The 22552-nt window shown below is 45.9% G+C and overlaps 1 protein-coding gene across 1 annotated transcript in view; it reads left to right on the top strand.

The window, feature by feature from the left end:
- The window catches only part of SV2A (synaptic vesicle glycoprotein 2A), a 137686-nt gene that overhangs the window by 98599 nt on the left and 16535 nt on the right, over positions 1-22552 (top strand). Inside the window, exons 3-7 of the mRNA XM_075330496.1 lie at positions 8433-8613; positions 12292-12443; positions 12598-12731; positions 13848-13937; positions 15093-15203. Of these exons, the coding sequence (XP_075186611.1) occupies positions 8433-8613; positions 12292-12443; positions 12598-12731; positions 13848-13937; positions 15093-15203 (668 nt within the window). The remainder of the gene's footprint in view (positions 1-8432; positions 8614-12291; positions 12444-12597; positions 12732-13847; positions 13938-15092; positions 15204-22552) is intronic.

The following is a 22552-nucleotide window of genomic DNA, read 5'->3' as shown; positions in this document are numbered from 1 at the left end:
AATGTGGACAGACTAACATTCATCAAGATGAACAAGTCATGGATCCACAAGGACTTTTCTACCCCTGTGTCACCCTGGGGAGAGTAAAGGCCTGTGGTTTTTTGATTGTGCTTTAGGCAAATAAACCTGTCAAGTTTGCAACTGTGGGACAATTGATGCCACTTAAGTGGTGTCTGTGTGGCCCAATTTTTTGGAAAAAATGGAGACTCTTGTTGGAGTCCCCTCGCTGTGATTTTAATGATTTTAGAAGGGCATGACATGCCTATATCTGTGTCTTCTCCTCCTTTTACTCGTCCAGCTCTTTTGTTTCAGCATGAGTATATGTACTTGTCACTTTTCCATGTGTTTTGTGGTGTCTTCTGAGTTGTTTGTCACCTTTTAGACACCTTAAAAGGTGTTTTCTCTTGTTTTCAATGGGGTTCTTAGGTGCACGTCGAACGTTTGACGAATACACCCGCCGTTCGATGAACCAAACCGAACTCGAACACTAGGGGGGTGGCTCATCTCTAATCACTACCGCACCTTTCACTGTCTATAAGAGCAGTGGTCACACACACTCACTATGGCCCTTTTCACTGTCTATGGCCGAAAACACACTTCCGCATAAAAGACACACGTGTGACACGGTCCGTTTTTCGGGTCCGTGTTCCGTTTTTTATGGGTGTTTTTCCGGTACGTTTGTCATCCGTGTGATGGCGTATGCTATCCGTGTGTGCATGTAAAATGTCCGTGTGTGCGTGTAAAATGTACGTGTATGTGTACGTGGAATGTCCGTGTGTAATGTCCGTGTGTGTGATGTAAAATGTCGTTGATACATGTCGGCTGACAGCAGACAGAGTTTCGCGATGAGAATGAACTCTGTCTGTGTCGCGTACTGATTAGCGGTCACCCGTGAAGGACTCACCGGTGACTGCTAATCCCCTGAGTGACTGAAGTTAGCAGCGCGATTAGCGCTGCCGTCACTCAGGTTACCCGCGGCTAGCTGGATCCTCCCCCCGAGACCGCAACTCACCTGTGACTTCATCGCTGTCACTCGGGCGACTTGTTGTCACAGGTGGAGGATCCAGTGGTGGCCGCGAGTAACCTGAGTGACAGCTCAGCTGATCGCGCTACTCACCTCAGTTGCTGCGTGGAGGTGACAGGAGCGGCGGTGTCTGATGCAGCTCCTGCCACCTTCATGTAGCTGAGCTGGAAGCGACGCGGGACCTCCGTGGATTACGCCGGACATGGATGGGTATTTGGGGCATAATAAATTGGTGAACGAGGGTATTTGTTATTGTTTATTATTTCAAATAAAGGATTTTTTCACTGTGTGTGTTTATTAACTTTAACTTGCCGGTTAATCATTGGGGGTGTCTCATAGATGCCTGCAATGATTAATCTTGGACTTATTGGCAGCTATGGGCTGCCATTAATACCTTATTACCCCGGATAATATCGGGAAGAGCCGGGTAGAGTCCCAGAACTGTTGCATCTATTGTATGCGGCAATTCTGGGCGGCTGCTGGCTGATATTGTTAGGCTGGGGGGCTCCCTATAACGTGGGGCTCCCCATCCTGAGAATACCAGCCTTCAGCCGTATGGATTTATCTTGGCTGGAATAAAAATTGGGGGGGACCGCAAGCCGTTTTTTTTAATTAATTATCTATTTATTTCACTGCACACCGCCCACCGGCTGCTGTGATTGGGTGCAGTGAGACAGCTGTCACTCAGCGTGTGGGCGTGTCTCACTGCAACCAATCATAGGCGCCTGTGGGCGGGGGAAGCAGGGAATAGCAGATTGATTAATGAGCGGCCGGAATTTTCAAATGAATTGAAGCCGCGTATTTTCGGCATAGCTGTTCCTCACCGCGCTGGTGATCGGGGATTGTTAAGTATGAGTCGGGGGAAGAAAAAGACCGAGCGCAAATGTAAGTATGACTGAGAACAGCAGAAAAAAAGGTAAGTAGAGTGACTTTAAAAAAAAATAAAAAGAAATAGATCGCTCGTTTAAAAACGCACACTGACGAAACGTGCTGACCACGGACATACTCCGTGTGCGGTCCGTGCAGGCACGGACCCATAGACTATAGCGGGTCCGTGTCTGCGTGCTGCCGGCCAAAAACGGACATGTCGTCCGTGTAGAAAACCGCACACACGTACTTACGACACGGACACACGTTCCATGTGATTTTACGTGTGTGTGCCATCTACCATAGAGTAACATTGGTCTCCGTGTCTCCGGTACGTGCAAAAACGTACCAAACACGTACCGGAGGCACGGATGTGTGTTGCAGGCCTATAGGAGAGACTGCTCCCCATGTGTCCCCGCATGTGCCCTTACTTACTCTGGTAAGCCCCACTCTGGTTTTTGTGCTGTGGTGATGTTACATGTAATTGCTGGCTTACTATGTATGGACATTTTTTTTTTTTTTTTTTGTGATCCTGTCCTGTATATTATCCTTCTGGAAGTCAGCTGGCTATCCTGAATGTCTTCACTTGATGACCCAGCGCTCACCACTATGGGGAATTAAGTGTACCACCTATATCATTGTATGTACCTTTGCAACATGCGGCTTCACATGGGGATTTAATCGCCTCTCTCTGTCTTAACCTGCTCTTAAAACACTGTTATTGTCTATACCCTTGTTATACTTTGTGTCTGACCAATTAAAAATAAAAAACTTTTTTTATGTGCACTAGCGCTGTTGATTGGTGACTATGTGATTATGGGGTATAGTGTTCATTAGGCAAATTTAAAGACTTCTGTCTCCGTTTTCATCTATAGGAGAGAAGGTTGCACACGCTCACTACCACCCCAGTCACACAGGAATTTTTAAGATCTCTGATTACAGTCCAGTGAGTAGAAAAATGTGTATTTGTTACATATATAAAATTGCTTACAGTTGAAGGTTTGATACAATTGTATCCAGAACAGACAATAACACAAGCAGCACAAATAGCTCTCCTGTTCTGTTAGGCGCCGCTCACATCAGCGGTATTTTGCCACAAAGCCGAATCCGTTACAAATGCTTTTCTGTTCCATTAATTTCCAATGGAATTGCGGCAAGAAGCGGTCACATGCGGTTGCGTGTCATAGAAAACCGCATGTGACCGCATCTTGCCGCGATTCCGTTGGAAAAGAATGGAACTGAAACGGATTTGTAACGGATCAGGCTTTGCGGCAAAATACCGCTGATGTGAGCGGCGCCTTAGTTTGCTACAATAGATCAGGCTGCTGACTAGGGAGATCAGATAGATACAATAGTAGCTTTTCAAGGTCAGTGTTTGTTGTCAGTGAAAAGAAATTATTTTATTTACAACAAGAGACTGCTCAGCTACAATTGTATCTAGTCTAGACTGCAGACTATAGCATTGTAGCAAACTTTCACAACATGAGATAAATGTAACATTGCTGATGAACTCGGCTCAAGAGAGGATTTTCTAAATTGTAGCTGTAAAATATGTCCATATTTCTATACAGGTGCTGATGTAAACAAGGAGTCTATTCGCTGAAGGAAAGCAGAGACCTTGAAATTGTTACATTAGGGATCTCATTACTCTGCAATTAGCCGGATTTATATAAAATGATGGCATGAAACCACATATTTAGTTAAGGGCAGCCCTTCCCCAGCCTTTAATAGCTGTTGACAGAGAGTAATAGCTTAAATTTCAGTAACCATGTTCGTAAAATTAAAGATATCTCATATGCAATGAGTATTACGTATAACACTGACAGTGGCGGGTGCGCACAGGTTTCTGAGTGAATATAACCCCCCCCCCAGAATACATTGCTTTTTCCCCATTTATAAAGGACAAGCATTTTCTATGGAAATAGCCATTTCGCAGCCTCTTTTCTGCCCGCTCGCTTCAAAAGACAGCTCAGCCGGGAGCATGTCCAACAGCTTGGAAAGTTACCGCCGGCTGCGGGCAAGAACAAATCCATCCATACACCCACACAGAAATCTAAGTGACGAGCGAACGCGAAGGAACCTCTGCAAATCGGATGGACGTGGAGCAGCGAGAGTGGAAATGACTGATCCGGAGAAACTAGGTCATCATCTATAGGATGCCTCAGCACAATGCCGCCTGCTCACTAGAGCATCGCCTGCTTCCCCGCCATCATTTCCTCAAATCATCAAGTCATGATGTTCTTCTACATCACATTCCAAAATATGGCTCAAAAAAACTGCGCAAGAGGGGCACGGAGGTTGTGGTCATCGTTATACAGTAGCTTCACGCTCTTATCCGCAATCTTGTCTTTCGCAAGTTTAAGGCCCAGTCACACAAAACGACTTACCAGCGATCCCGCGATACGACCTGATAGGGATCGCTGGTAAGTCGCTGGTGAGATATCACACAGTCAGATCTTACCAACGACGCAGTAACGATCAGTGACCTGTATAACGATCTCGGGGGTGGTGGGACCCTGTTAGGAGGTCGTTGGTAGGCGTCAAACACAGCGATGCGTCCTGCCCAGCAGGACATCGCCTTTGAAGAAAATGGTCCGGACCATTCGGCAACGACTAGCGATCACACAGCAGGGGCCTGATCGCTGGTAGGTGTCACACATAACGAGATCGCTGGCGAGATTTTTGCTACGTCACAGAAACTGTGACTCAGCAACGATCTCGTTAGCGATCTCGTTGTGTGTGACGGGGCCTTAACACTCTCTTATCCTGAAATCCTCTGTGCTGCTGGATAGCCAAGCACTTTCCACTGAACATGTTAAGTCCCAGTTATTTCCTCATATTTTGGCTCAGAATCATTATCAGCATGAGTGGACAGGATGGTGGTGTACTGAGGGATCAGAGATGTAATAAACAGCAGCACAGAGCATTTCAGCAGTGCTTCTTTATGTATTGGTTGCCAGATCAAGGCAATCTTTATTTCTGGGACTTCTATGGAGTTTAATAGGTCCCTCATCATGCAAAGTGAAAACGAGGAGAGAACTTGAAGCCGGACCAGGACAACTCAGTGCGGAAGAGTTAATGTGGCTGCTGCATTCCCTATCTCAGCTTTTATGCAGGCTATGGTAGTGCCTTCGGGTTGGCTGCTCTATAACATGTGATGTGAAAGCTGCAAGGCCAGGCCTGAGGTCATGTCATCCTTCTTTTGCTGAGACACAAATTGTTCAAATCCAGAAAATTTCATAAAATTCCCCAGGATGTCGATTTGCATCTAATGGATTCCCACTTCTCTAGTAGTGAAGATACTTGGCAGTATCCACACGAATTGGCGTTTTGCATCACACACTTTTTCCCCTCCTCACAATCCAGTTGTCAAAATAAAAGCTGCGTACCAACATTAACTGCGTATTAATCGCGCCAAGAAGGATGTAAACACGAGCTGCAAAGGCGAAATGAAGAGGAAAGTCTGCGAGCAGACAGAGAGCAGTCACGACGCCGGCTACCTGCACACTTATTAACACACTCAGTAATTACAGCGATCAGGCGGGAGCTGGGATTGTTTCTAAATCAGCTCCTCCAGACCCGATGACTGGGTGCGCTTGTCATCTGCATCCTGTCACTGACACAGGCCGGGGAGACAGAATGATTACTGAGTTTGCCATGGAGATGAAGTTTGAAAGGCCTGATAAAGAGCGATCCAGAGCGCTATCCAGGCAGCCTGCGCTCCGTTAGGGCTCATTATCTCAGTAAATTGCTAGCTTCAGAAAGGAGACTGTTCGATTGATGGGCTGTGAAATTTGTGCAGTCTAGAAAGCTGTATGTACCTGCAAATCTACTGTGTTCTGAGGCCAAAAAGTTTACATGTATAGCACAACATACTACTGATCTGGAGATACAACCAGAATTATGTTCCAGAGCTGCACTCACTATTCTGCTGCTGCAGTCACTGTGTACATACATTACATTACTTATCCTATACTGCTCTTGAGTTGCATCTAGGGATGACTGAATACTTCGATTATTCGGCTTCGCAAATATTTTCCGAATACCTCGCCGCTTTTCGCAAATATTCGATGCGCAATGTAAATCTATGGGAAACCCGAATAACAACTATTCGGTACTATTCGGACTTCCCATAGACTTACATTGCGCATCGAATAGTCGAATAGCGGCAAGGTATTTGGAAAATATTCGCAAAGCCGAATATTTGAGGTATTCGATCATCCCTAGTTACATCCTGTATTATACTCCAGAGCTGCACTCACTATTCTGCTGGTGCAGTCACTGTGTACATACATTACATTAGTTATCCTGTACTGATCTTGAGTTACATTCTGTATTATACCCCAGAGCTGCACTCACTATTCTGTTGGTACAGTCACTGTGTACATACATTACTTACTGTATACCGATCCTGAGTTACATCCTGCATTATACTCCAGAGCTGCACTCACTATTCTGCTGGGGCAGTCACTGTGTACATACATTACATTACTTATCCTGTACTGATCTTGAGTAACATTCTGTATTATACCCCAGAGCTGCACTCACTATTCTGTTGGTACAGTCACTGTGTACATACATTACTTACTGTATACCGATCCTGAGTTACATCCTGCATTATACTCCAGAGCTGCACTCACTATTCTGCTGGTGCAGTCACTGTGTACATACATTACATTACACTACTAATCCTGTACTGATCCCAAGTTACATCCTGTGCTATACCCTAGACCTAAACTCGCTATTTATCACCCCATTTTCTACCATTAAGGGTGCTTTACACGCTGCGACATCGCTAGCGACCTCGTTAGCGATGTGACACGCCAGATCGCACATACAATTTGACAAGATCGCACATGTGACCGGCGCTATATATATATATATATATATATATATATATATATATATATGTCACGCTCCCCGTGTCCCAGCACCACTCCTTACCCACTGATCCAATCCATGTGTCCACCAGTCATGGCTGCCGCTCCCGCTCCTGCTCCCCTGAGTCATGCTCCTGGTCTCAGGAGTCTGACTTTGAGTATTGGCCTCAGGATTCTGTATAGGACCGGGCCGCGCCCACTCTCCTGGTCTTATAGGCCCAGCACACCTGCAGCAGGAAATGACATGAGGCTGTGCTGGGTATATAAGACTTGCCTTTCCATAGGGGCGTTGCCTGATCAACGTGTCCTTTAGCTTGTCTTTAGAGCTAGATGCTCAGGTCCCCTTGTGCTCTCTCCTGTGACTGTTTGTCTTTTGCTACCGGGTACCTGTGCCTGTTTCCTGCAGTATCCTATAGAACTCTGTGATCCTGCTGACCCGGTTATAACCGTCCCGGCCACGTCAGTGCTCCGGCTGCCGTGTACTCTGCCACCTGGTGGCGTACTCGGTCCAGTGGATCCACCTCCTGGGCTTACCAGTCCTCTCAGCCCTGACAATATATAAATGACCTATGTGTGATCTTGGCAAATCTTAGCTGCGATCTGGCGTGTCACATACCTAACGAGATAGTTAGCGATGTCGCAGCGTGTAAAGCACCCTTTAGACCCATCTTTTTTCATGCCATACAGAATTGTTTTCTCCCTGCCCCGGCTTCCCCCAAACCATGGCATAGCTAAGAATTCATAGTGCCCACAGCAGAATTAATCCCACGTCCTCTGCTGCTGACTCAGAAGCCCCAGCTGCTTATTAGAGTCCCTGGAAACCCTCCCCTGACAGCAAGGCGGACAGGAATGGCAGCGTACGAAGCCTCTGGCGTGGATTGAGTTAATAGTGCGCCATCCCCTCTCCAGCCTTACGTGCATTCGTCTTGTAATTTTCCCTCCTGATTACATATTTATGTGGATATCCTCTAGTGGATTTTAAGTTGGGAAGCAAATATTTAACGTTAAATAATATTTCCATGTTTTATTTATCTAAGATTTTAATTTCAGGATGTGTGTGAATAAAACATTGCACGAGATTTCCGAAGAGCAATGTGGTTGATATGTTATAGTAACGTTATAGTAACGTAGGCGCAGGTCCGAAATGATCCATTATGGATGACTCACTAACTCCTAATTACCATGTCCACTGATCCGATGTGGTCTGTGGTGGAATGTGGTAGCATGTGTTTAAGCTTCCTGCGGCGCTCCAACAGGGGAGATGAGGGATTACATAGCCCCCAATAGACTAACCATGTAATGCTTGCAAGCCGGGTCCTCCTTAGGATCTGTAGCCCGGCATTTGTGAACATTTGCTGGCACGTTGAGATCAGAGATCAAAAAGCCGCCAATAATCCAGTTCTCGTGGTAATGTATAGAGACTGGGGAATGTGAGAAGTCAGTGTGTGTGTGATGAGAAGGAAGATGTGGTTGGCGGCACATAGACCTCGCTGACCTCCCGTGGTCCCAGGGTGAGAGATCTGCCATGTAATAGCTTAATTTGTGAATGTGCAGGAATAATACATGCACACTGGTTTGGTGCCCTGGCAGCGGATGAACATATGACCGGGGTGTGATATAAAGAGTAGGATTAATGTGTCCTCTCCGTGATTTCTCCGCAGGTCTCATTGTGTATCTCGGTATGATGGTAGGAGCTTTCTTGTGGGGAGGAATGGCGGACCGGATCGGTAGAAAACAGTGCTTGCTCATCTCCCTCTCTGTTAATAGCGTTTTCGCCTTCTTCTCCTCATTTGTCCAAGGCTATGGGACGTTCCTGTTCTGCAGGCTTCTATCCGGTGTGGGGTAAGACGCTATGATTTATCTAACCAGGACACACCAGTAAAATTTAGACTTGTCATCTACTCAACAGCCGCATATAAATATTATCTAAAACCGTGAAAATGACTTTAAAGGGAACCTGTCACCAGATTTGGCGACCATAAGCTGTGGCCACCACCAGTGGGATCTTATATACTGCATTCTAACATGCTATATATAAGAACCCAGGCAGCTATGTAGAACGTAAAAAATCACTTTATAATACTCACCTAAACGGACGGTGCATGACAATGGCAATACTTTCATCTGCCCTGCTCAGGGCAGATCAAAGTGCGCTTGCGCAGGGCCTCTATGCCGGCTAGTGTGGATGACGTAGGACGCATCATGCACCCAGCATTCAGAAGGAGGACAAAGATGGCTGAAAGAGGAGGCGCCGCTAACGGAGAACGGAAACACCCATCCGACCAGTGTGTACCGCACTGCCCCTTAGATGAGTATTATAAAGTGATTTTTACGCCAAAATTTCAAATAGAAATGGACTCAAGTGCTGTCGTAAGAAGATGGTCAGCAGTAATGGTTAAACAAGATTTTATTACACGTTTCAGAGATCATGTGTTGTACATGTGTGATTTATCTGAGGAAGGAGATGTGATCTCCGAAACGCGTAATAAAATCACGTTTAACCATTACTGCTGACCATCTTCTTATGACAGCGCTGGAGTCCACTTCTGTTTGAAATTTTGATGCTAACTCCTCGTGGTGCCTGCTGCAGCCATAACCTAAACACTTTCAACAGCAGTTGTGACGAATTTCACAACTGTATCAGGTGAACACATCTGATGTTTATTCCATAAACGTTTGTAACGTTAGTACCCTATTTCACTGGTGGTGGCCGCTGGTTATAGGGGCCAAATCTGATGACAAGTTCCCTTTAATGATCGTATGTCCTTAGAAGTAACCCGCAGTACCACACGGTCATTTCCAGTCAATGGGATGATTTGTTATAAAAATGCAAATCAACTCGGCTAATGCCAACATTTTATCCACACTATTCTTACCGTGTGCAGGCCGAGCCTTACCAAGGCCAGATTAACACAGCTGGGTTTCAGAACGGCCGCAGAACTGAACAGCCTAATGTAGGCTGATGGGACAGCAGAGTTCAGGTCAGGAGACATGCGGCCATTCCGAATGTCTTATCAGTCCATACCAATGAAACACAGATGTGTGGATCCGGCCTAAAGAGGCTGGGGGAATAGAATCAGTGATAAAAGTTAATACTCCCAGCAAGTCAAAAGTCTGTGTGTCTAATTCATGAGCGGACAGTGGTGAATACAGCATGTGAGAGCGGACGGTTGCAGTTCCCTTAGAGCATACAATCACATTACTAAGGACAGACAGAAAACATTTATAGAAGTGTTTTGAGTAGTAGAATCTATTGAGAAATGTGACAACTGCCTGTAAGTGTAAAGAAGTAGAAAACAAGGGGTCACTAGTTGTCAAGGGTGAGGTAAGGTGTACACACAACCGCACAGTGCGCTGCTCACCTGCTGCTGGTGCCTGGTTCTCTTCAGCTGACGGTCACTCTTACTCTCTCCATAAAAGCGAAACATGAATGCGGATCCGGCCTACAGGAGTTTGAGAAATAAAATAAATGATTAAAACTTATACTCACAAAAACCGAATTAAACTGCCTTATTAAAAACGTACTCCTTTATTAAACACATATGCTACAACAAAGTACATGTAATAAATATATAAAAATTACAATTTGTACAGTAGAGGGAAAAGGAAGGATTAGGAGAGATATTCACACCCTACCCTTTCCCTTCCTATCACACGGGGGTCGGCGTCCTAACCACGTTCACCGGCAAGTATTTCCTGCACAATCCCTTCCCTGTATCTAAACCCCAGTGCTCCTATTATAGCAGTGGGTAATAGTGTAGCACCAAAATAGCCCACAAAAGGATAGCAAGTGCACTGTCATTGGAGAATTCATTAGTCAAAAAAGTTTTAATGGGAATGGGGCCATACTAATTTAGTCAGCCATAAATCGGTCATTTGTCTGTGTAAAGTAGAAAACAATTTTTATTTATTAGATTGCTACAGGTTGTTCCAAGAATCGCCCTACACGTTTCACCCCCTTTGTATAAGGTATACTGTATGGGCTCATCAAGGGCCTCTCAACAAGATTCTTGAAAAATATAGCAGCTCACAATCAGTCTTAGATGCCAGTAGATCCCATTTGTATGATTAGAAGACCGCCTAGGTGCTGGAGACCTTCTGCTCTAGTCAATTCCAGTCAAACTGATTCATTACTGCACCTGCCTTAATTTCTACAGCAAATATTCATTCCTGATCCACTGGCTAAGGAATGTTCACCATCATCCATTTGAAACACCATCAGATTACATCATGAGAACCGCTCAATACTAAGGGCACACTTCCCATGATACCGCTATAAGACTACTTCAGATTCTATGGAAATTGCCATAATGGAATATTGCGACTTATTTTTGCTATCATTGGCTTAATGACTGATGGCCTACACTATGTGCAAGTGAGGAACGATTGAATACAGATTGTAATCTGATGGTGTTCCCTCAGAACAGATGGTCATAGTTCCCTCAGAACGGACAGATGTGGTTCCCTCAGAACGGACGGACGCGGTTCCCTCGTAGCGGACAGTCGCGGTTTCCTCAGAGCAGATGGTCACGGGTCCCTCATAGCGGATAGTCGCAGTTCCCTCAATAAACAGTTGTGGGTTTCTCAGAAGGGACAGACGCAGTTGCCTCAGAACGGATGGTCACAGGTCTCTCAGAGCGGACAGATGTGGTTGCTTCAGAGCGGATAGACGCAGTTCCCTTAGAACAGATGGTTGAGGGTCTCTGAGAGCGGATGGACGTGGTTCCCTCAGAGCGGACGGACGCGGTTCTCTCAGAGCAGACGGATGCGGTTCCCTCAAAACAGACATACACGGTTCCCTCAGAAAGGATGGACGCAGTTCCCTCAGAAAGGATTGACGCGGTTCCCTTAGAACGGATGAACGCGATTCCCTCAAAACAGATAGACGTGATTACATCAGAACAAACGGACGCGGTTCCCTCAGAGCGGATAGACATGGTTCCCTCATCATGGACGGACACAGTTCCATGAGAGTGTACTGATGCGAGCCCTCAGAGCGGACAGTGAAATTACTAATGGCAGATTAGCAAGGTGTTTTCTGTCAAAGAATCTCGTGAGAAACATGTGGACTCCCTGTGAGTGTGATGAAGTGTAAATCCCCTAACACCCTGTTGCTCGTTGCCGGCAGTGAGGGGAGGCCTGCAAACACTGCACTGCTCACCTGCCGACAGTTCTCAGATCCTTCCACCACGTTCAACTCCTTTCCCCGACGCTTTTCATTCTCCTGCCACCGTGCTGAATAGACTCCACACCCTCTCTCTTGATTGGCCAGCTTCTACCTTTGTCATTGGTCCTCTGCTCTGCCCTGCAGGGGATGTGGAGGCTCTGATTGGTTATCACCAGGTGCCCTCGCATCCCTGGAAGCTTTCTGTGTGTAGTCACATGATGTAGTGTCAGGGGCCACAGTTGTCACTGCTGGCTCAGATGCCATAGGGGGCGCTCTGCTCTTTCATTTCTGTTTAATTCTCTCTGTATTTTCAGTCACATTTTCTTAATTCCTGTTCCCAATATTCATTGCAGCATCGGTGGATCAATTCCTATCGTCTTCTCCTACTTCTCTGAATTCCTGGCCCAGGAAAAGCGAGGAGAGCACCTGAGCTGGCTGTCCATGTTCTGGATGATCGGGGGTATCTACGCCTCCGCCATGGCCTGGGCCATCATCCCTCATTATGGTGAGTAAGAGGAGATCTATCTATTCTGCACCCCAGCTTATTATTGCATTAGAGTGAATAATGCAAAGCTGCAATACCTTACATAGCCTGTAGACAGGCGTGGCGCTGGTTTTTTGAAGATGGCAGGAATGTTTACAGACATTTTCCCCTACAGGGTGGAGCTTCCAGATGGGCTCAGCGTATCAGTTCCACAGCTGGCGGGTGTTCGTCTTGGTCTGTGCATTTCCTTCTGTGTTTGCCATCGGAGCTCTGACCACAATGCCGGAGAGTCCGCGCTTCTATCTGGAGGTAAGGAGAAGATTCATCCACTTCAGGAATATTCTGAGATGTCTGAAGATACATCATGATTCTCTGTTCTTGTATCTACAATAATATCTGCGTGAACAGTGATGTGCATAGGACTAGCCTGTGATTGCAGTAATATCTCCAGGGCCAGACTTTCCTGTATCCGCAGTAACATCTGCAGTTCTGGTGGTGTCCATGGGACTCTCCTGTATCCCCAGTAATATCTGTAGGGCCGGTGATGTCCATAGGACTTTCCTGTATCTGCAGTAACATCTGTAAGGCTGGTGATATCCATAGGACTCTCCTGTATTTCCAGTAATATCTGTAGGGCCGGTGATGTCCATAGGAATCTCCTGTATCTGCAGTAATATCTGCAGGGCCGATAATGTCCATAGAACTCACCTGTATCTGGAGTAATATCTGCAGTGTATGTGATGTCCATAGGACTCTCCTGTATCCGCAATATCATCTGCAGGTCTGGTGGCGTCCATAGGACTCTTCTGTATCCGGAGTAATATCTGCAGGGCAGATGATATCCATAGGACTCCCTTGTATCCGCAGCAACATCTGCAGGGCCAGTAAAGTCCATAGGACGTTCCTGTATCTCCAGCAACATCTGCAGGGCCAGTGGTGTCCATAGGACTTTCCTGTATCTGGAGTAATATCTGCACTGCCCGTGCTGTCCATAGGACTCTCCTGTATCCACAGTAACATCTGTAGGACTGGTGGTGTCCATAGGACACTCCTGTATCCGCTGCATCATCTGCAGGTCTGGTAGGTCCATAGGACTCCCCTGTATCCCCAGTAATATCTGCAGTGCAGATGATGCCCATAGGACTCCCCTGTATCCGCAGCAACATTTGCAGGGCCAGTGGTGTCCATAGGACTCTCCTGTATCTGGAGTAATATCTGCAGGGTCGGTGATGTACATGGGACTCTCCTGTATCCGCAGTAACAGCTGCAGGACTGGTGATGTCCATAGGACTCTTCTGTATCTGTGGTAATATCTGCAGGGCCGGTGATGTCCTTAGGACTCTCCTGTATCTACAGTAACATGTTATAACCTTAATTTTATTATTATTATTATTATTATTATTATTAATAATAACCTTTTTCCAGAACGGAAAACACGATGAAGCTTGGATGGTCCTAAAGCAAGTACATGACACTAACATGCGAGCCAAAGGCCACCCAGAAAGTGTCTTTTCTGTAAGTAGACATTTTACAGGGGGTTTTCAGTGGGGATCTCATCTCCTTGGTCAGGATTTCATCTTATCTCATTGGAGGAGATCTCATTGGTGAGGATTAGTGATAAGCGAGCGTGCTCCCCACTGTTCGATACTCGATCGAGGATCGCAGGTGCTGGAGCGCCATGCTCGAGTCCCCACCCCGCACTTTTCGCAGCTGTTAGGCAGCCAATCAACAAGCAGGGATTGCCTGCTATTCAATACACGATAATTCCGTAGCCATGTTGGATCTAATGAATGTGCCAATTCTGGGGTGGCTGTGGGCTAGTATTTTAAGGCTGGGAAGGGCCAAATACCCATGGCCCTTCCCAGCCTGATAATATCAGCCCCCAGCTATCTGCTTTACCTTGGTTGGTCCTCAGAAAGAGGGGACCCAACACCATTTTTTTATTTATTTATTTAGTTCTCAGCAGCGATCAGGGAGTCAGAGGCGTCTTCCCCATGCTGTTCCATTTGATTTGAGCACTGGTTCCATCCATCTCAGTGATTTTCCTGCCCAAACCCCAGACCTCCAGGAACGGTCTGAAAAATTATCCAGTTTCCTCATGACTTCCATCATACTCCTTACTTGAGGCAAGCCCCTCCGAGCATCCAACCTGCTTGATTCAAGTAACGAGCACCTCAAGCATTTTAGTGTTCGCTCATCACCAGTGAAGACCCCCACCAATCTAAATATGATCAGCTATCCTGTACATAGGTGATAACTTCTTCCTAACCAGAATAACACATTAAGCCTTTCTTAAAGGGGTTCTCTAAGGAAGATAAATTATTTTAAACCAGTGAAGAAGAGTGTAGAAAAATTACAAAATAAGGCAGACTCGTCTCACTGATGCAGCGCAGCTCCTGTTGTAATGCTGCTTGCCAGTGTATATATTCTGTTGTACCAATGAAGTACCAACACAGGGACAAGTGACCACTGCAGAAAATTCCTGATTTCGGGACATCAGCAGCAGGTAGTAGGTGGTAGGTGAATATGGCTTTTTTTTTTGCACACCATTTTGATTTAAACATTTTTGAATGTTGAACGGTCCCTTTAAGGTGGTCATACAATATAACTTTTAGCTCATTTAGACCATTTCCAGCCACCAATACTTGATGGCCAACTTTGCCCTTGCAGGTCACTCAGATAAAGACCATTAAACAAGAAGATGAATTGGTTGAGATCCAATCTGATACAGGGAATTGGCACCGGCGCTGGATGATTCGGATCCTGAACTTGTCTCAGCAGGTAGGACTTTGTTTTTTTTCGTACAAGGCCACAGATATAACTATGACCCATAATAGGGTAAGATTATGTTATTGCTACCATTTTGATATGTGTATACATGTACGGTATACAGCATATACACTGAACAAAAATATAAACCCAACACTTTTGTTTTTGTTCCCTTTTTTTCATGAGCTGAACTCTGAAATCTAAGTCTTTTTCTATGTACCCTAAAGGCCTTTTTCTCTGAAAAATTTTTCACAAATATGTCTAAGGCCTCTGCCACACTCACGTAAAAATCACGCACGTGCCGCGAGACACGTATTTTCCCTCCGCGTTGCATTTGGTAAGTACGTGTCTCCGGTACGTGCGGGCCACGTGTGTTCTCCGTGTGCTATCCGCGATAACACACGGAGAACCAGTAATTTGCATACTTACGCGGTCCTTGCTGCTGTCCAGGGTACTGATCTTCAGTCTCCAGCCCTGCCGACTCCCCGCTGCTGCCGCAGTGAAGTGAATATTAAATGAGCGACGGTCGGCAGCAAGTGGCAGCAGCGGCAGAGACAGAAGGGCTGGAAAAGGTGAGTAAAGATTTGTTATTTTTTTCTCTGACACGCGAGTTTTCTCCGGCGCGTGTCACACGGGACCGCATCCACACTACATCCGTGTGGTCCGTATGCGGGCCGTGTGACACCTGTGCTGCCGGAGAAAAACGAACATGTCAGCGTGTTGGAAAATGCACACACGTACAAACGGACACGGACACACGTTTCGTGTGGTTTTACGTGTGTGTGCCTGCTACCATAGGGTAGCATTGGTGTACGTGTCTCCGTGCCGCCGGTACGTGCAAAAACGTACCAAACACGTACCGGCGGCATGGATGTGTGTCGGAGGCCTAAATCTGTGTTAGTGAGCACTTCTCCTTTGACAAGATAAAATCCATCATGCTCAGAGATGTGGCATATATAGATGCTAATTAGACAGCATTATTGCACAAGTGTGCCTTAGGCTGGCCACAATAAAATGCCACCCTAAAATTTTTTACAGTATTGGAGGAAGAAGGGGGTCCAAGTGGTTAGAAAAACAGACAGTATCTGGTGTGATCACTAACTGAGAGTCTGCCCTGTACAGTGAAAACTGAGATTAATCCATGAAGAGAACGCCTTTCCAACGTGCCAGACACCATCGAATATGAGCATTTGTCCACTCAAGTCGGTTACAACGATGAACTGCAGTCAGGTGGAGACACCGATGAGGAACTGCAGTCAGCGGGAGACCTTGATAAGGAGGATGAGCAGCAGATGAGTCTCCTTGAGACGGTTTATGACAGTTTGCGCAGAATTTCTGACAGCTTGTTGCAGCAGGTGCCTGGTCTCAGATGATCTTGGAAGTGAAGATGCTGGATGTGGAGGTCCTGGGCTGCTGTGGTTACACATGGTCTGTGGTTGTGAGCCCGGTTGGATGTACTGGCAAACTCTCTGAAACGCCTTAGGAGACGGCTTATGGTAGAGAAAGGAACGTTCAATTCACGGGCAACAGCTCTGGTGGACATTCGTGCAGTCAGCATGACAACTGCATGGTCCCTCAAAACTTGCGACATCTGTCTCATTGAGCTGCGTGATAAAACTGCACATTTTAGAGAGGCCTTTTATTGCGGCCAGCCTAAGGCACACCTATGCAATAATCATGAAGTCTAATCAGTATCTTCAAATGCCACACCTGTGAGGCGGATGGATTAATTAGGCAAAGGAAAAATGCTCACTAACAGATTTAGACAAATTTGCGAGCAATATTTGAGAGAAAAAGGCCTTTTGTGTACATAGAAAAAGTCTTAGATCTTGAAGTTTAGCTCATGAAAAATGGGAGAAAAAAAAAGTGTAGTGTTTATATTTTTGTTTAGTGTATATATACATAGATATATATTATATACAGTCCCTGACAGAAGTTCTGTCGCTTATCCATGTTATGTAAATAAAAGCTTATATCCTGACTTTAAATTCATCCATTTGGTTTTATAAATTACTCTTTTGAAAGCTGAAACCCTCCCAAATTTGATTTAAGTTATGAAAATAAAGTTGCTGCAAAGCTGAAATATTGATCATTTAATGAACACAGAAAGGTCAGATTTTGGCAAGACAAAAGTTTTGTCGCCTACAGAAAGTAATGTGAAATTCAAACAAATAATTTACTTCTAATACAAAGATATGTTGTATAACATTGGTGACTGAAGTTGTGGTGCTATTAGAGCCATATTTAATATTTTGTGTGACTTCCATGAGCTTGAAGGACTGCATCCATGCAGTTCAACAATGATTCATACAATGTATTGATGAGGTCATCGGGAATAGCAAAGAATGCAGTCTTACATGCCTCCCAGAGTTCATCTAGATTCTTTTTTTTTGTTTCCAAGCTTCCTCTTTCATCCTACCCCAAACATGCTCAATGATGTTCATGTCTGGTGACTGGGCTGGCCAGTCCTTGAGCACCTTGATCTTCTTTGCCAGCAGGAAATTTGTTGTAGAGATGGAGCACCATCCTGCTGCAGAATTTGACCCCTTTTATGATTGGGAATGTAAGAGGTAGCTAATACTTCTTGATATTTTAGGCTATTGATATTGCCTTCCACCTTGCAAATGTTTCGCACACCCCCATACTGAATGTAACCCCAGACCATGGTCTTTCCACTACCAAACTTAACTGTTATCTGGATCCATATGGGCGCCAGTAGGTCTCCTGCAGTATTTGCGGCGGCTGTGGTGTAATTCAACTGAAGATTCATCACAGAAATCCACCTTCTGCCACTTTTCCAGTGTCCATCTGTATAGCAGGCTGTGGGACTTGGCAAATGCCACACGTTTTTTTAATTGTCTTTTGTTTAGTGCTGGCTTCTAGGCACTGATTCAACCATGGAGGCCATTTCTAGACAGAATCCTGAAAACTGTTCTAGATGACACAGGGACTTGAGGTGACCAGGCCTTTTGGAGCTCTGCTGCAGTGGAAGAGGAGCTGGCTTTGGATTTTCTAAAAAACAAACGTTCCTCCTGAACAGTTGTCTTGCGGGATCTGCCGGACCTGGTCTTGTCAAAAACATCTCCAGTCTCTTCAAATCTTTTTTTAATTCTTTGTACTTGACACTGAGACACATTAAAGGTGCCAGACACCTCTGCAGTGGATCTGGTCTTCAGCCTCTTGATAATCAAGGCTTTGGTTGCTGGGTGGATTTTTGGCATGTTGTCAGAGGTCAAGTTGCAGTTCAAGTGAAGGTCTGGGGTGCTGGGTTTCTTTTTATACATACCCACTAATTAACCGATCATTTAGTAAGCACAGGTGAGGATGTAAACTAGGATTGGGTGCATTATATGACAAGGCAACAAAACTTTTGTCTTACCAAAATCTGACCTTTCTGTGTTCATTAAATGATCAATATTTCAGCTTTGCAGCAACTTTATTTTCATAACCTAAATCAAATTTGGGAGGGTTTCAGCGTTCAAGAGTAATTTATGAAACCAATGGATGAATTTAAAGTCAGGTTATAAGCTTTTATTTACATAACATGGATAATCGACAGAACTTTTGTCAGGGACTGTATACTGCATACATATATATTCACTGAAATACGTGTGCGCACTTTCTTAGAGACTTCTGCCTTTTCACAATTGGCATTTCCTGGTAATGATAGTTCTGTGGAAATTTTGTAGATCAGTTTCTGTGTGAATCTACATAAGAAACTCGAGCGATCTAAGTTACTTCGACTGAGGCAATATCATCGGGGGCTGGACTAGTCGGAGTCTGTATTTTAGAAACTGCAAAACATGTGGCATTTTCTGGTACTGAGTATTCGAGCAATGATCTTTCTGAAGAAAAACATTCATAAACATGTGACCTTGATGACGTAAGAAATTTGTCTACAAAATAGGTAAGAGAAGGATGTGAAGAATTGTATTGATTAAAGGATCAGAAGAGCACGTAAATTAACATTCTGATCATAGGGATCAGAGGAGAATGTGAAGAATCATTCTGATGAAAGAAGATGTGAATAATCGTCCTGTTGAACGGGATTAGAGAAGAATGTGGTGAATGGTCGTGATGAAAAGATCAGAATAGAAAATGAAAATTCATCATTTTAATAACTATATTGAAGAAAAACCACCAGAAATATGTGATCTTGTCGACGTCGACAACTCATCTACATAAAGGATAGGATATGAAGAATCGTTCTGATGATAGCATCAGAGGAGTGTGTGATATATTGTTGTGATCATAGGGGTCAGAGGAGGATGTGAAGAATCATTCTGATAAGTGTTTAAAGGAAGATACAAAGAATCATTCTAATGAAAGGGATCAGAGGCAGATGTGGAGAATCATTCTGATGAAATAAGTCTGAGGAAGATGTGAAGAATTATTCTGATAAAAAAGTGGTTAAACGAAGATACAAGGAATCTTTCTCAAAGAATCACATTCTCCTCTGATCCCTATGATCAAAGAATCACATTCTCCTCTGATCCCTATGATCAAAGAATCACATTCTCCTCTGATCCCTATGATCAAAGAATCACATTCTCCTCTGATCCCTATGATCTAATGAAAGGGATCAGAAACAGAAGTGAAGAATTATTTTGATGAAATTTGTCAGAGGAGGATGTCAAGAATCATACTGATTAAAGGATTAGATTAGGGAGTGAATGATAGTTCTGATGACAGTATCAAGCATAAACCTGTAGAAACCCAGGATTCTGTTGCTATAAACAACTTGTCTACAAAATGGGTAAGAGGAGGATATGAAGAAACATTTTGATGAAAGGATCAAAAAATGTGAAGGCTTGTTCTAAGAATGTGAAGCATCATTCTAAGGAAAGAATCAGAGGATGATGTGAAGAATTGTTCAGAAGAAAGTATCAAAAGAGGATATGATGAATCATTATGATGAAAGGATCAGAGGCAGATTTGAAGAATAGTTCAGAAAGAAGGATCAGAGGAGAATGTGAAGAATCATTCTCATGAATGGATAGGACCGGGATGTGAAGAATCATTGTAAAATGTAAAAAATCGCTCCAATGAAAGGATCAGAAGATGTAACAAATTACTCTAATGTAAGGATCAAAGGAAGACTATAATAGCAGATGACCGGATCCAGTGCCATTCCCCATTGGGAAAAAGAGAAAAAAATTGTATGAGGAACTTGAGATAGAAAATATATATATATATATATACTAGAAGGTGGCCCGATTCTACGCATCGGGTATTCTAGAATTTACTTATTGTGTAGTTAATGTATGATTTTTGTTATATATATATATATATATATATATATATATATATATATATATATATATATATATATATATATATATATATAGATGTTGTTGTCTGTAGTTACCAAGTGTTTGTGTAGGGGTTGTACATGTTCTGGGTGCTGTCTGGGTGTGGCGGGGGGTGAGAGCGGTGTTGTTTGTGTGTTGCGTTGTCTGTCGTTATTTGTGGAGCGCTGTGTGTATGTATCGTGTATGTGTGTTGCGCGGTTTGTGTGGGTGTGGGGTGTGTGTGTGTGTTTTGGGTGGAGGTATGTTTTGTGTAATGTGTGTGTTGTGCGGTATGTGCGTATATTTGTGTGTGCCGCGGTGTTTGTGTGTTGGGTGTCTGTGTAGGGCAGTGTTTGTGGTTCCCAGTGTGTGTGTGGTGTGTTGTACAGTGTGTGTGTGGCAGTGTGTGTGTGTTTTGGGGGGAGGTGTGCACCCCCCATCGTGCTCCATCCCCCATGATGCGCACCCCCATCGTGCTCCATCCCCCATGCTGCGCACCCCCCATCGTGCTCCATCCTCACTCCCCATTGTGCTCCATCCCCCATGCTGCGTACTCCCCATCGTGCTCCATCCCCCATGCTGCGTACTCCCCATCGTGCTCCATCCCCCATGCTGCGCATTCCCCATCGTGCTCCATCTCCCATGCTGCGCACTCCCAAACGTGCTCCATCCCCCATGCTGCGCACTCCCCGTCGAGCTCCATCCCCCATGCTGCGCACTCCCCATCGTGCTCTATCCCCCAAGCTGCGCACTCCCAAACGTGCTCCATCCCCCATGCTGCGCACCCCCTTCGTGCTCCATCCCCCATGCTGCGCACCCCCCATCGTGCTCCATCCCCCATGCTGCGCACTCCCCATTGTGCTCCATCACCCATGCTGCGCATTCCCCATCGTGCTCCATCCCCCATGCTGCACACTCCCAAACGTGCTCCATCCCCCATGCTGCGCACTCCCCATCGTGCTCCATCCCCCATGCTGCGCACCCCCCATCGTGCTCCATCCCCCATGCTGCACACTCCCAATCGTACTCCATCCCCCATGCTGCGCACCCCAGATCTTGATCCATCCCCTATGCTGCGCACTCCCCATTGTGCTCCATCCCCCATGTTTCGCACTCCCCATCGTGCTCCATCCCCCATGCTGCGCACCCCCCATCGTGCTCCATCCCCCATGCTGCGCACCCCCCATCGTGCTCCACAGTCACACATCAGACAGTAAACACGCACACATCTGATCGCATACACTCACACACACACCCCACTTCTCCCTGTGCCCACCGGTGGGCGGTCCCAGCAGCTGTGCTGCACGCCGTGCTCCTCTGCCGACACTCACAGATCCGATCGCATACACTCACACACACACACACACACTCACATATCAGAACACACTCACACACATCCGATCGCATACACTCACACACACACACTGACGATATCGCACATACGCGCTGACACAATCACAACATCCGGAGATACCACATGCTTCCGGCCATGTGATCCTCCAGCAGGTCCTGGAAGATCACTGCACAGTATCGCCGCCGAGAAGCAAGCGATATCACAAGATGTTGTGAATATGTGGATGCGATCTGATGTGTGTGTGAGAGTGAGTGTGATCGGATGTGTGTGTGTGTGTGTCTGCCGCTGCAGGACCTTGATGCGCTCACCGCGGGGCGAGAGGCCATTCCGTGTGGGGGGCGGAGCCTGGGCGAGCGGCCAATCCGTGCGGGGGGGGGCGGAGGCGAGCGGCCAATCCGTGCGGGGGGAAGGAGCCGAGGCGAGCGGCCAATCCGTGCGGGGGGGCGGGGCCATGGCGAATCCGTGAAGCCGAGCGGCCAATCCGTGCGGGGGGGCGGGGCCATGGCGAGCCCAGCGGCCAATCCGCTGTTTGTCACCGTAAGGACATGGCCAATCCGTGCGGGGGGGGGGGCGGACCCGAGGCAAGCGGCCAATCTGTGCGGGGGGAGGAGCCGAGGCGAGCGACCAATCCGTGCGGGGGGCGGGGCCATGGCGAGCCCAGCGGCCAATCCGCTGTTTGTCACCGTAAGGACATGTCACGGTAAGGACACAATTTT

This window comes from Anomaloglossus baeobatrachus, chromosome 12, assembly GCF_048569485.1.
Source record: "Anomaloglossus baeobatrachus isolate aAnoBae1 chromosome 12, aAnoBae1.hap1, whole genome shotgun sequence".
NCBI lineage: Eukaryota > Metazoa > Chordata > Amphibia > Anura > Aromobatidae > Anomaloglossus > Anomaloglossus baeobatrachus.
The sequence above is the reverse complement of the archived record's forward strand: the minus strand, read 5'-3'. Positions and strand labels throughout refer to the sequence as shown.